Source organism: Dipodomys spectabilis, unplaced genomic scaffold, assembly GCF_019054845.1.
Source record: "Dipodomys spectabilis isolate Male_0828 unplaced genomic scaffold, ASM1905484v1 ptg000076l, whole genome shotgun sequence".
In the NCBI taxonomy this organism is placed as follows: domain Eukaryota; kingdom Metazoa; phylum Chordata; class Mammalia; order Rodentia; family Heteromyidae; genus Dipodomys; species Dipodomys spectabilis.
This window is the reverse complement of record NW_024870753.1, coordinates 3,270,687-3,284,894: the sequence shown is the minus strand read 5'-3', so window position 1 is coordinate 3,284,894 and position 14,208 is coordinate 3,270,687. Positions and strand designations below refer to the sequence as shown.

General features: G+C 40.3%; 1 protein-coding gene across 4 annotated transcripts in view; it reads left to right on the top strand.

Moving 5' to 3' along the window:
• Window positions 1–14,208, top strand: part of Usp28 (ubiquitin specific peptidase 28) — a 56,089-nt gene that overhangs the window by 36,250 nt on the left and 5,631 nt on the right. For 3 of the 4 annotated variants that reach the window (XM_042682788.1, XM_042682789.1, XM_042682791.1), the window contains 8 exons: window positions 1,042–1,221; window positions 3,561–3,772; window positions 4,861–4,931; window positions 5,780–6,008; window positions 9,036–9,230; window positions 9,872–10,011; window positions 12,575–12,753; window positions 12,873–12,951. In XM_042682788.1, coding sequence (XP_042538722.1) covers window positions 1,042–1,221; window positions 3,561–3,772; window positions 4,861–4,931; window positions 5,780–6,008; window positions 9,036–9,230; window positions 9,872–10,011; window positions 12,575–12,753; window positions 12,873–12,951 — 1,285 coding nt within the window. The remainder of the gene's footprint in view (window positions 1–1,041; window positions 1,222–3,560; window positions 3,773–4,860; window positions 4,932–5,779; window positions 6,009–9,035; window positions 9,231–9,871; window positions 10,012–12,574; window positions 12,754–12,872; window positions 12,952–14,208) is intronic. The other variant, XM_042682790.1, reaches the window with a different exon arrangement.

Below are 14,208 nucleotides of genomic sequence, written 5' to 3'. Positions count from 1 at the left end.
GTTTACCTTTCACCTCCCTTCCCAGCCTCCCTCCAGGGGCTGGTATTTTTGACATATGGGACTTCCTTTCTTATAGCAGAATCTTTGCTTTTTTTGCTTGTTTTGCATTTGCAAGTTCTGTGGATATGGGCTAATATCCTTAGTAGGAGTCAGTGTGATTTCTTCCTAGTCTAGGTAGAACATTTACAAAGGAAATCTCCTTAATTATCAGTTCTTTTTCCTCTTTAGATTTCCTGCTACATCAATCCCAGCTCTACTCCATTATGAGCTCGTTTATTAATTGTCCTTGAGAGGCCACAATTCCCTCTCAGGCTCCAGGTGGCCCCTGCCCCCTACATCCCTTGCATCTTCCTCTCCCCCAGGAAGGTCTTCTCTAGTTTGTATTGTGACCTGTTATTCTGAGTAGAGACAAAGGTGAAGACCAACCCAAGAATTATTTTATAGAACCCTAAATTCATTAGTGTTTTACTTTATACTGCTAGAAACTTTTAGTTATTTTTATACAATCAAATATACCCAGCAGGAACAAGCAAGACAAGCTAGCTTGTTCAGATTTTAAAATAGAGTCTGGGAGTATTTTCCTTAGATTAATATTTTTTAACAAATAACTTTAAAATTCTGGTAACTTTATTTTTTAATATACTTGAAAGGTTACACATATTTGCTTGTACATGTGTGAGACATTGCTGGGAAAATCTACCAGAACCTGTTAGTTGAGTCTATTAGCGAGTAGAACTGAGATGGGTGGAGTGACTTTCTTGGTTTATAGTACATTTTTATATTGAATTTTCTTAGCAAATTTACCTGCACTACTTTTATTGTTTAAGAATAAAGCCATTCACCATTTCTTCTCTAAGATAATGTTATAATATTGCAAATAAGTTTGATTTTTGTTTGGCACTGGAATAAGAATCCTATTAACTACTCACTGTATGCCTTTATGAATAAACTTTTTGACTCTACTACATGATAGATCTTTTTGTCAAGTCTTCAAATGCACACAGACCTGAGCAGTAGAGCACCATTGTCTTTGCTTCTTAGGTATGTGAAGTATGGCTCAGGCCCTGCTCGGTTCCCACTCCCAGACATGTTGAAATATGTTATTGAATTTGCCAGTACAAAGCCTGCCTCAGAAAGCTGTCTGTCTCAGAGTGACACACACGTGACTTTGCCACTTCCTTCAATGCACTACCCAGTTTCTGATCTGACATCCAAGGAAAGGTAATGAAAGTAGATTTTTTTTAAATGTCTATTCTTTCACATGTGTTGAACCATCCTTGCATTCCTGGGACAAACCCAACTTGACCACATATTGTTGAGTTCAGTATTGTACTAAAATTTATTTATTTATTTTTATTTATTTTTTTGTGGGTCGTGGGGCTTGAACTCTGGGCCTGGGCGCTGTCCCTCAGCTCTTCAGCTCAAGGCGAGCGCTCTACCACTTGAGCTACAGCGCCACTTCCGGTTTTCTGGTGGTTTTATTGGAGATAGGAGTCTCACAGTCTCTCCTGCCCGGGCTGGCTTTGAACTGCAATCCTCAGATCTCAGCCTCCTGAGTAGCTAGGATTACAGGCGTGAGCCACCAGTGCCTGGCTTGTACTAAAAATTTTTTGTATCTACATTCATAAAAGTATTCATGTATGTAATAGCTAATTAAAGTACTACTATCCATCAATATCCATGAAGGTAAAGAGTTTTATGTTAAAAAGAACCCTATCAGCCAGGCACCATTGGCTCATGCCTGTAATCCTAGCTACTCAGGAGACAGATCTGAGGATCATGGTTCAAAGCCAGCCCAGGCAGGAAAGTCTGCGAGACTCTTATCTCCAATTAACCACTAGAAAACTGGAAGTGGCGCTGTGGCTCAAGTGGTAAAGTGCTAGCTAACCTTGAGTTGAAGAACTCAGGGACAGTGCCCAGGCCCAGAGTTCAAGCCCCATGACCGACAACAACAAAAAAACATCATTCTCCCCAATTTTTCATATCAATATTTGTATTCGTTGGATTAAGTGTGTGTGTGTGTGTGTATCCTGAGACTGAGATACCTGCTTTCTTGCTGATGCTGGGTTTATTTTCCCATCTAGCTCTTTTAGAAAAAAGGCTTCCCTCCATTTCCTTCCGTTTTGTGCATGACAGAGTGAACAATGAGATTTCTTTTAAGGCAAAGCAAAAGGAAGTTGATGTTTTACATTTTTGGCTTGAAACAAAGTATAATTTGAAACAAATATAATTGCTGGTTTGTTTATATGTTACTTCAGTTTGAACAGTTAATTAGTACTTAACATTTACTTTGAATTCTTTTTTCTTTTTTTTTTGGGGGGGGGGGCGGTCTGTTCGTGGGGCCTGAACTCTGGGCCTGGGCGCTGTCCCGCAGCTCTTCAGCTCAAGGCTAGCGCTCTATCACTTGAGCCATAGCTCCACTTCCGGCTTTTTTCTTTTTGCTTATGTGGTGCTGGGGAATCAAATCCAGGGCCTCAGGCATGCAAGGCAAGCGCTCTACCACTGAGTCACCTTCCCAGCCCCTACTTTGAATTCTTCAGTCTTTGTTATTTGACAGCATTAATGGAAAGAAGATAGATTTCCATTTTGTAGGTGAGATTTTTTATTTCCTTCCTGAGGCTAGTCCCTCCAGTTCACATGTAGTTGATCTGGGATTACTTGTCTTAGAGCTATGCCCTCTGAGACTTGCAAGGGGTCATCTAAATTGCATGTGCCTGTGAGCTAGATGCTCAGCTGTTTGGTTTTTTTTTCTCCATGTGTTTTGTTCCTGAATAGATAGCCTCACTTCAGGCAGTTGGATTTCTCAAAACTGTAGATGATCCCAAATTTTTCCAGTCACATGCTTTTTCCAAGTTCCTGCTGGTTCTTTTTTTTTTCTTCATGAGAAACCATTGTGAGGGGCTGGGAAGGTAGCTTAGTGGTAGAGAGCTTGTCTCGCATGCATGAGGCCCTGGGTTCGATTCCTCAACACCACATAAACAGAAAAGGCCAGAAATGGCATTGTGGCTCAAGTGGTAGAGTACTAGCCTTGAGCTGAAAAGCTGAGGGACAGCACCCAGGCCCAGAGTTCAAGCCCCATGATTGACCAAAAAAAAAAAAAACATTGTGATTAATGATTATACAACATGAACCATAAACTCAGGAAGATCTGAGCTTGAATCTCTTTCCATCACCTCCTGGTGAGTTGCTTAGTAACTGTTCTGTCTTCCACACCCACTTTTGTTTTTTGAGATAGATAGTCTAGGGCAGCCTCAAACTCACAGTCCCCCTCCCTCTGCCTCTTAAGGGCTCAGATTAAGATAATAACATCAGCTGCATAGCCAAATTTTTTAAGTGAGATGATTTATATGACTAAAACTTTAGCTTAATATATGTTTAGAGTTACTACTCACCAAATAATAGCTCTCGTGTGTGTGTGTGTGTGTGTGTGTGTGTGTGTGTGTGTGTGTGTGTGTGTGTGTGTGTTTCTTTTTATAAAGCAGTTTGTTTTTTTCCAATTTTTGACTGAACTGTCTTGTGGAAAATATCAGCTGAGCATTATTTTTTTGGTCTTCCTTTAGTACAAGTGCAGAAGGCCCTTCTCAGAATATTGAAAGTTCCTTTTCTTCTCCTGAAGACTGTCTACACCAGTCTGAGGTAATGACTACCCCTCCAAGGTCTTCCCTGGGAATGCCTGTGCTCCCTGCTCCTCGAACAGTCACTGATGAAGAGATGAACTTCGTTAAGACCTGTCTTCAGAGGTGGAGGAGTGAGATTGAACAAGACATACAAGGTTGGCACTCTTAACCTGACTTTCTGTTTGTTTAAATGTTTGGATGCTTGGTATCTTGGGTAGGCTTCCTGCTATTATCTTACAAGCTGTTGAATTTTAGCTAGTCGTTATCCTACAAGCTGTTGAAAATTTAGCTAGTCGTTGATTTTGCATTCTTCATGCCCAGTAAGACTCATGCATGCCCCCATTGTATACCTATGGAAGATCCTTCCTAGGCTACTGCCTCAAAATTCCTGTAGAAGCTTAGACACTTGGGATTACCTTTGCTGAGATCCGTCTTCCTTTCCTTCCTCCCTTCTTCCATCCCTGTTTCCTCCTCCTAAGCACATGTTCTACTACTGAGCTACAACCTGAGCTCAGATTTTCCTACATCAGATTTCTGTTCTGTAGCATGCTTCTGAATTCACACTTTGATTGCCCAAACAGAAGTCCTGGATTTCTTCTTTTAATTATTGTCCATGTAAAGCATATTTTGTTGACACTTAATGAGACAGAATGTCTGAGTGGTACACGCATTGTAATATTGAATTAGCTTTCATATCTTAAAATTCATTTGGCCTCACTATCATATTGCTCAGAGTATTCCTTTCCTTCTGTGCTTTTTTTAATTAAAAAAATTAAATTCTAGATTGCTTCAAATTTCTTAATCTGAGAAATTTAGCCCTATATTTCTTTCTGCCAGTATGGTGAACTTTATTTCCTAAAATAAGATGGCTTCTTTTTTATATATAATAAAATTATTTTTTATTATAATTACAAAATATTTTTAATCAAAGCTTGCATAACCTAAAGCACTATTTTATTTTGTTTGTTTGTTGGTTGGTTGGTTGAGAGGCTTGAACTCAGGGCCTGGGCACTGTCCCTGAGCTCTTTTACCTAAAGCTAGCACTCTATCACTTTGAGTAACAGCTGTACTTCTGGTTTTCTGGTGTTTAATTGGAGCTAAGACTCTTATAGACTTCCATGGTCCACAGTGAGAAGTTGAAATCATTAGAAACATGAATTCTACTGGCTTAGTTGATGCAGATGGTGTGATTTGAAATGGACATTTTAACATGATACTCTTTCCATCCCCCCCCCCAAAACAGATTTAAAGAATTGTATTGCAAACACCAACCAGACTATTGAGGAGATGTACCGCGATCCTCTTCTTTGTCAGGTAGAATGAAAATTAATGGGAAAGTCAAGACTTGTGCTAATGGTAGATGGAAGAAAATAGTTTTCTTAGAAACCAGATGGGGGTCACACTGATACATAAGAATAAATTTAAGTTGAAACTATATTGTTTCCTTACTATGTATGGTAAAGAAAGCAATGCATCCTTTGCCTATAGGAGAGCTTAAAACAAATTTGTTTTGCAAATACATTGTATCATTATCATGTGTCATTTTATCAAAAAGTTGAAAAATTGGTTGTCAAATATTAATGAAAATTTCTCACAAAGTGACAACTAAGTTTGCAATGGGGAAAACTAACCCAAGGATTTTTATCTATTTAAGTGGTCCAGTCCTGAAATAACCTTGCAGTGTGCTTTCAGGCTTTCTTTTTCTAATAACTTATAAGACCAAAAGGGAGTCAGACAGGACAAATTCTTACTGTCTACACATGATTTTGTTCATAGTAGCATTCTGTACATGGCCTTGCAGAGACCTTGTGTGAACATAGCTGCCAGAGGATAGCTTCCTCCAAGAAGGGAAGGAACAGGACTCTTCTAGGTAGCAGGGATGTACCATGGGAGTCTCTAGTGGAAGCATGTCAAGGTACTGATAAGAGTTTAGAAAACCTTCAGAAGGCCTATCTTAACTGTCTCCTAAAGATTCTGGAACTAAGATACAATTGACTTACTCTGTGGATGTGTTTTTGTTAGTTCATCTTTAACTAGCAAGATGCTTAATGTGAACCTATATTGAATACATGAATACTTTGGAAATCTTTTTGAATTTTCATAACCTAGGCTTTATCTTATGCCTTTGCTTTGTCTGAGGAAATGTTTTTTCTGGTTGGCAGGTGCCTTACCGCTTACATGCAGTTCTTGTTCATGAAGGACAAGCAAATGCTGGACACTACTGGGCCTATATTTATAACCAGCCTCGGCAAATCTGGCTCAAGTACAATGATATCTCTGTCACTGAGTCTTCCTGGGAAGAACTTGAAAGAGATTCTTATGGAGGCCTGAGAAATGTTAGTGCTTACTGTTTGATGTATATCAATGACAAGCTACCCCACTTCAATGCAGGTAAAAATACCTTAACAAAACCCAGGGATTAGGGAAAAATGTATACTGCCCAGGGAGGAGCAGACTCATACGTCCTTTGTAATTCAAACTGCAATTATTATGTATTAAGGAATTTTAAAATATTAGTAGTATAAAAGGGAATAAAAAGCTTTCCTACTTAGAACCTTTATCACTAATCTGACTGCCCAAGAAGTGTATGCCGTTAGGTTTCCTATGTAGTGTTCAAAAATGATCTGTGTGTGTAGATTTTACTTACCTTTCCCTTTCTCTGTTTTTTTCCCTCATTTAGAGGGAAAATATACTTTTCCATTCACATCTGCACTTTAATCATAGGTCAAGTATTTAGTGATCTCCGATTTTTATAAATAGGACCTTTCTTATAGTTTTAAATAGCTATGCATTTCCATTGCATTATTACAATATTATTACATAATTAGATTATCATATAACTAATATGTTATATGATTGCTATATATAATTATTTATATTTAGGTTATTTAGCCAGCCTTGCATTGAAAAATTGTGTTTAGACTTCCTTTTTAGTGATGACCTTCCACATACAGAAGAGCTAAATTTTTAAATTTTTTAATGTTTTGTCAGTGCTGGGGACCAAACCCAGACTTTGCACATGCTACTAAAGCATGCTATACCACTGAGCTACATTCCTTCGCCTCAGAATAGCTAAATTATAAAAGTGAATTTTCCTGAATAATCTCATTCTTTCATAATAATAAAGCACTAATAATTTTCTTTATGTTGTTACTTTGTATCTTTTTTTTTTCTGCTTATGTGGTGCTGAGGAATCGAACCCAGGGCCTCATGCATGCAAGGCAAGCACTCTACCACTGAGGCACCTTCCCAGCCACTTTACTTTGTGTCTTAATACATGCTTTAAAAAAACTTTGTTTCTCCAATAACTTAACTCTGAAAGAGAGGTGGGCAGAGTAGAAATTCTTACTGTCCTCACTTTCCAGTTGAGTTACCAAATTTAAGAGGATCTATAGCTGTCTGGAGTCACAACTAAGAAATAAATGTCAGGCCTAAGTTTCAGATCCATTTTGGACTCCTAAAATTCTGTGCTGTTGCAGTTTATATTCTCTTTCTTTCTTTTATATCTCTGTGAGAGGTCTTCTAACCAGCATTTTATGTTAAGATAATCAAAGGCTTCTCTTAATGTTCAAACTTTTCTGTGCTTTATAGAAAGCATGCAGGGCATTTGTCCAGAAAGCACCTTATCATCCTGACTTGCCAGGATAGTTGGTGGTGTGAGGGCAGTCAAACAGAATCTTAAGATGAGCACTATTGGGTCACACCTGTAATCCAAGCTATTCAAGAAGCTGAGATCTGAGGATCATCATTCAAAGTCAACCCAGGAAGGAAGCCCATGAGACTGTTATCTTCAAGTACCAGAAAACTGGAAGTGGAGCTGTGGTTCAAAGGGGTAGAGCACTAGACCGGGGCAAAAAAAAAAGCTCAGGGAAAGCACCCAGGCCCTGAGTTCAAGCCCCATGACCAACGAAAAGAATGGGGAGTAATTTGCTAATCACTGACATTTAAAGTTGTATATTTAGCTGGGCATCATGGTTCACTTTTATAGTCCCAGCATTCTGGAGCCTGGCACAGGTGGATCATAAGTTAAAGACCAGTCTGGCCTACAAATCAAGACTCTATTTTAAAAAGAAAAGCAAAAAGTTATGCATCTGCACCTTAAAGTTCAAACAGTTGCTGCGGGAGTCATTGTACAAGCTGTTGGTGCTATATCAGAGTCTTACTATTGCCTGTATATATAGTTTTTTCTTTTTTCTTTTTCTGTGTTACAATTTGAACTCAGGGCCTTGCACTTGACAGACATGTGCTCTGCAACTTCAGTCACACTTTACCCTTTTTGCTTTGCTATTTTCAAATAAGTTCTCACTTTTGAATCTGGGCTGGTCTTTACCTCTGTCTTTCTACTTATACTTCCTGAATACCAGGGATGGATGATATTCATGGCCTATGGCCAGCTTTTGATTGGTTGATATAGTTTCAAAACTTTTTTGTCCAGTCTGTCCTTGAACTTTAGTCTTCCTGGTGTCTACTTCATATGTAGTTAAGGTTACAAGCTTGAGCTACTATATTAGGCCTCACATTGCTCACTTTTTTTTTTTTTTTTTTTGGTCAGTCGTGGGGCTTGAACTCTGGGCTTGGGTGCTGTCTGTGCTCTTCAGCTCAAGGTGAGCGCTCTACCGCTTGAGCCACAGTGCCACTTCCAGTTTTCTAGTGGTTTTTATTGGAGATAAGAGTCTCATGGACTTTCCTGCCCAGGCTGGCTTTGAACCGTGATCCTCAGATCTCAGCCTCCTGAGTAGCTAGGACTACAGGTGTGAGCCACTGGCGCCCAGCTCATTGTTCACTTTTATATAACAGAAATATTGAGTGGGAGCTTATTTGTTTAGTGACAAGGCTTGTGACAGCTTGAAAGTGAACATATGTATCCCTGACATGTGTGCCATTTTTTATCATGGTTTTTTATGAGCCAGGTTTCATGGCCCATCTGACCATTGTGTAGTAGTTGCTTTCTAATAGCATTGTGAAAAAGTATAAATGTCTTGAAATTTATATCTAATCTTTTGAGGTAGATGGAAATTCTTACCAATAATAGATGCAGTGGTTAAATTGGCATAATTATTTGGCCTGAAATTTATATTGAGTGTATTGATTTTCCAGATTTCTAAGAAATGTTTGGTACATCCAGTGATGGACCACAATTAAATCATCATTCGTTCATTCATCCAACAGTTATTGAATGTGCACCTGTCTACAAACATGCTAGAGCATTACTGATATGCTGTGCCTGACATTGTCAGAATTCCTGATGGATTATTCATATGCTTATATAAATGGATGAGTGGACTGACTGATTCATTTATTTTCAGTTAGGAACAAGACAAAAGATAAAATAGCCTGTATTCCTCCTGTGTTGGAAGGCCCTTTTACTTCCTAAGACCCTTTTTCTGGATGCTGCTCCATTTAACTGTTTTTCCTCGGAGGCAGCCCCAAGTGAACCAGAGCAGATGCTGGGAGAGTTGGATGCCCTGTCTGTGGAGCTCAAGCATTACATTCAAGAAGATAACTGGCGGTTTGAGCAGGAAGTTGAGGAGTGGGAGGAAGAACAGTCATGTAAAATCCCTCAAATGGAATCCTCCAGCAGCCCATCATCCCAGGATTTCTCTACGTCACAAGGTAGCCATGAAGGGCATAATGTCAGTGAACTAGTACATGTACACTGCACTTCCTGCCAGCCTGCCTTCAGCCGAGTAGCTGATGGCAGCGTCACCATTTTGTTTATAGTTAGTGTTGCACAGTCTGACTTTGGAATGTGATTTCCGGTGAGCAGAAATAACGTCACAGAGGTTACCTGTAATGTGTGTGTGTACTTGTGCTTAGTAGGAGAGACAGTGGTAGAATTAAAAAGTAGAGTTAATGGAAACCTTTCTCCAATGGAGAGCTTGCTAACAGACAATTGTTTGTAGGAAGCTTTTATGGTACAGAGAAATTGAGAGTACAATAAATTGTACAGATCTTAATTGCTCTCTAGCCATTTCTTTTTTTTTTTTTTTTGTCGGTCATGGGCTTGAACTCTGGGCCTGGGCGCTGTCCCTTAGCTCTTCAGCTCAAGGCATTCTCTCTACCACTTGAGCCACAGTGCCACTTCCAATCTAGTCATTTCTTGTAATCACTAATTCTAGGGCAAATTTGCACAGGTTTTATAAAAGTTGTGTTAGAAGGATTTTTATCTTATTGTGTGTTCATTTTGCTCACTTACTAGTGTTGTAGATGTTATTTATTATTAGATGCTAATGCCTTTGTGGATTCTCTGTTAGAGCCACCAGCAGCCTCTCCTCCGGGGGTTCGCTGCTTGTCATCTGAGCACGCAGTGATTGTGAAGGAGCAGACTGCCCAGGCCATCGCAAACACAGCTAGAGCCTATGAGAAGAGTGGGGTGGAAGCAGCTTTGAGTGAGGTGAGACTGATCGGGAGGGCAGATGGAAGAGGGTCTCATCAGTGGCAGCTTTCTCACATTTCCATTATTCTGTGTTTCTGCTGCATTTAACCATCATCTTTATTTCTCCTGTTTTTCCTTACTCTTCTCCATCTTGTTGCCACAGCTTAAGGAAGCTGAACCCGAGAAGCCCATGCCCCAGGAATCAAACCTGGCAGAGCAGTCAGAACCGCCCCCAAGGGCTGATGCCACAGAAAGTGCTGCCCAGCCTAACTCTGAGGCCTCTGAAGTGGAGATCCCCAGTGTGGGGAGGATTCTGGTTAGATCGGATGCAGGTGGATATGATGAGGAGGTACAGAGATAGGCAGGACGTGGCTGCCTGTTGTCAGTCTTGAGTCCCTTCTGTGACTGCGTAGCCTTCTTTAAGGTGCTTGGCAATGGCTACTAGTTCCTCACTGAGACAAGTAATGGACAAAGAGGCTCTCCTAGTTTTCACTTCAGTTTCACTCTTTGTGAAGTGGTCATCATCTCCTGTTCCTGTTGTGTCTGTCCCCTTGTGTATGTGTATATATATTCACCCAGCTTTTTCCTCATGTGTGTTGGTGGGGAACAGGGGTGGGTACTGCTTGGTCTAGTTGTCTCAGGCAGAACTTGTTTTTCTTTTGGTATTATAATAAAAATAGCTTTATAAAGAATCTTTGATTTTTGGTGGTGGTTGTGGGGCTTGAATTCAGGGCTTGGGGTGCTGTCCTCAGTTTTTTCACTAAAGGCTCTACCACATTGAGCTATAGCCCCACTTCCAATTTGTGGGTGATTAGTTAGAGATCAGAGTCTTACCAGACTTTCCTGCTCAGGCTGGCTTTGAACCTTGATCCTCAGAACTCAGCCTCCTGAGTAGGTAGAATTACAGGTGTGAGCCACCAGCACCTGTCCTGTTTTGTATTTTGAAATAGTGTCTCTGTGTTGTGTAGGTTGGCCTCAAACTCATGGTCCTCCTGCCTCAGGCTTATGAGTGCTGGGATTATATGTATGTACCACCATGCCTGGTTGGGAATATTTGTTTTTGATATTAGTCTGTTGATTTTCCTTCAGATAATTTTTTTAGTTATTCAATAAGCAAACAAAACATGAATTAAAGTTGGTCTTGCTTTTAATTCAAAAACTTAGCAAGAAGCTAAGTCTCCTTTCCAGCTGGGCTTCACATAAACAAGCATGAGTCCTGTTATTTTCTCTCCTTTAGGATATTTTATAGTCATATTTGTTCCTTTTCTAGTCTCCAGCCAACTGTAAATACGCTGTCTGTCCATCCAAGTAAAACTTCCAATTATATATTTAAGCTGTTCTTTAAAATTGCAAGTTAAATTGGAATCCTGAGCTCAGATAATTCCCTCTCTGAGAACTATAATTTAACTTAGTTCTTTGGAAGTGTCACATTGGAGATCTTTTTGGAAATCTTCCTTTTTTGGTTTCTTTTTATGTGCCAGTCCTTGTGCGTGAATTCAGGACCTGGGTGCTGTCCCTGAGCTTTGTTTGTGCTCAAATACTTGAGCCACAGCTCCACTTATGGCTTTTTTTAATTTGGTGGTTTATTGGAGATAAAAGCCAACATGCGCTGGCTTCAAACCTGGCTCCTCAGATCGTCAGCCTCCTGAGTATCTAGGATTACAGACATGAGCCACTGGTGCTTGGCTAGCATATGTCTTTATCTGGCAAAATTAGGACCTGTAGGATAGGTATGACTTGTGTTGGTCTAGGTTGGGATGTAGGGGGCAAAGGCAGATAGGCATAGGGGTGGGTAATAAAGCTGATTTGTAGTTGATGCTGCCCATGGGTCACACTGCTTTGCTTTCCTTCCATACTTTGCCTTTGCTCACTTTGCCTTCACACAAGCTCCTTTTGAACCTCTCTTCTCTCCTTTTCTCTCTGTGTTTTGTGCTGTCTTGTGGTAGGTGATGCTGAGCCCTGCCATGCAAGGGGTCATCCTGGCCATAGCTAAGGCCCGTCAGACCTTTGACCGAGATGGGTCTGAAGCAGGGCTCATTAAGGTACCTCTGTTTTAAAATCTTTAACGCTTATAACCAGGTATCATACTGTTGAGGCAGTACATATATAACCTGGCAGGGTGGGGTTTCAAATAGCCTTTATTAAAGCAAAACATAAAACTCATTGCTGTTGTTAGAACAAGGTTGGCCTTTGCAATTTGAGGGCCTTCATCTTAAAAAGTAGGTCATGCTTTTTAAGATCCTTGAATAAAGTGTAAGGCACTTGATTGAAATCCCATTTATATTCGTTTATTTATATTTATTGTTTATATTGGATTCAGGAATATAAACCCCAAACAATTAGGACTGAGTCGTTAGTTTTTCAAGACCTTCCTGAGAAAATGAGTGTCTCCTGAGTGGTGTGTCTTTCTTAGCAGAATGCTAAAGCAGTTTGTTTTCCATGATTTGTCAGCAATACAGATTCCATGATTGCTTTTGTAATCCCTCGATAGGAAGAGGTCCTCATCATTATGAGACCCTCCAGCCTTAGGCACCAATCTCTGTGTGTGCAGATTCCTAAGCATGTGCACTGTGTTCAACAGGCGTTCCATGAAGAATACTCCAGGCTCTATCAGCTCGCCAAGGAGACACCTACCTCCCACAGTGACCCTCGACTTCAGCATGTTCTGGTCTACTTTTTCCAAAATGAAGCTCCCAAGAGGGTGGTAGAGCGGACCCTTCTAGAACAGTTTGCGGATAAAAATCTTAGCTATGATGAAAGGTGAGAAGGGAGCCTTTACTCAGTCCCGCTTTCTCTCCATGGGTTCTGACGAGGCTGAGGCCTCCAGCCGTGAGCCTGCTCGTGTCCTTTCATTGCCATCCCAACTCTGTCCCACACAGGTCAATCAGTATTATGAAGGTGGCTCAGGCTAAGCTGAGGGAAATTGGACCAGACGACATGAATATGGAAGAGTACAAGGTGAACTTTTTGATTGCTTGTTTAAATCTGTAAAATAAAAATATGAATTCTAAAAAATAATATGAATTCCAGACACAATGGGCAAAGTGAATAGTTTAGTGTTACCACAGATTGCCTTGCTCTCCCTTTGCACAAAAAGACCTGGGGAAGAATAGGTAAATGATCTTTTCCTACTTTCAGAATAGCTCCATTCTTTTACGAGAATGCATCTGTGCTCTATCTTCCTTAAGTACCTACTGGTAATAACATTAATTGACTTTTAAAAGATGGTACAGCTTTCTACTATGCATTAAAGTATATACATCTGCCTTCTTTTTTTTTTTTCACATTACTAGGGTTTGAACTCAGGGCTTGGTGGTTGCTAGGTTTTTTGTTTGTTTTACCGTTTGGGACATACTTCCAGCCCTTTTTGATTGATTGATTAATAATTATATTTTTATTACCTCCAAGTAGTTGTATAAGGGGGTTACCATTCATGTCGACTTGATAAGTACAAAACATCACGATCAATATTGTTATTTTTATTTATTGGTTTGGATAGGGTCACAAGTTTTTGCCCAGGGCTGGTTCAGACTTCAATTCTCCTACTTCCATGTAGTTGGGGTTACAGATAAGGACCATCTTAACTTTATTTCAGTCACGGGGCTTGCACTCAGGACCTGGGCACTGTCCCTGAGATTGTTTTGCTCAAGGCTAACACTCTACCACTTGAGTCATAGTGCCACTTCCACCTTTTTCTATGTAGTACTGAGGGATCGAACCCAGGGCTTTCATGCCTGCTAGGCAAGCACTCTCTACCACTAAGCCACATTCCCAGTCCTTATTTATTGAGAATGGGATCTTGCTGATTCCTTGCCCTCATTTTGTCCTTGCCTTATAAGTAACTGGAGTTACAGGCTGAGACCTTTGGCCTACACATTGTTAAAAGCCATTGCATTCGGCATAAAACAGTATGCCACACCGCCAAGTTATATTCTGCACATGTACAGCCGCCTTGCCCTTCTATCTTCACTATGTCTATGAGGCCTTATCAGAACTCCAGAGACTGACTAAGCCAAAGCTGAATGACTTTGACATGGGGGTTGGAAATTATAAAGTTTATGTGAATAAACATTTCCAGCCAGGCACAAGTTGCTCATATTTGTAATCCTAGCTACTCAGTAGTCTGAGATCCAAAGGCTCATGGTGCAAAGGCAGCCCTTGCAGAAAAGTCCATGGGAGAGTCCATCATAAAAATTACCAACAAGAAGCTAGACT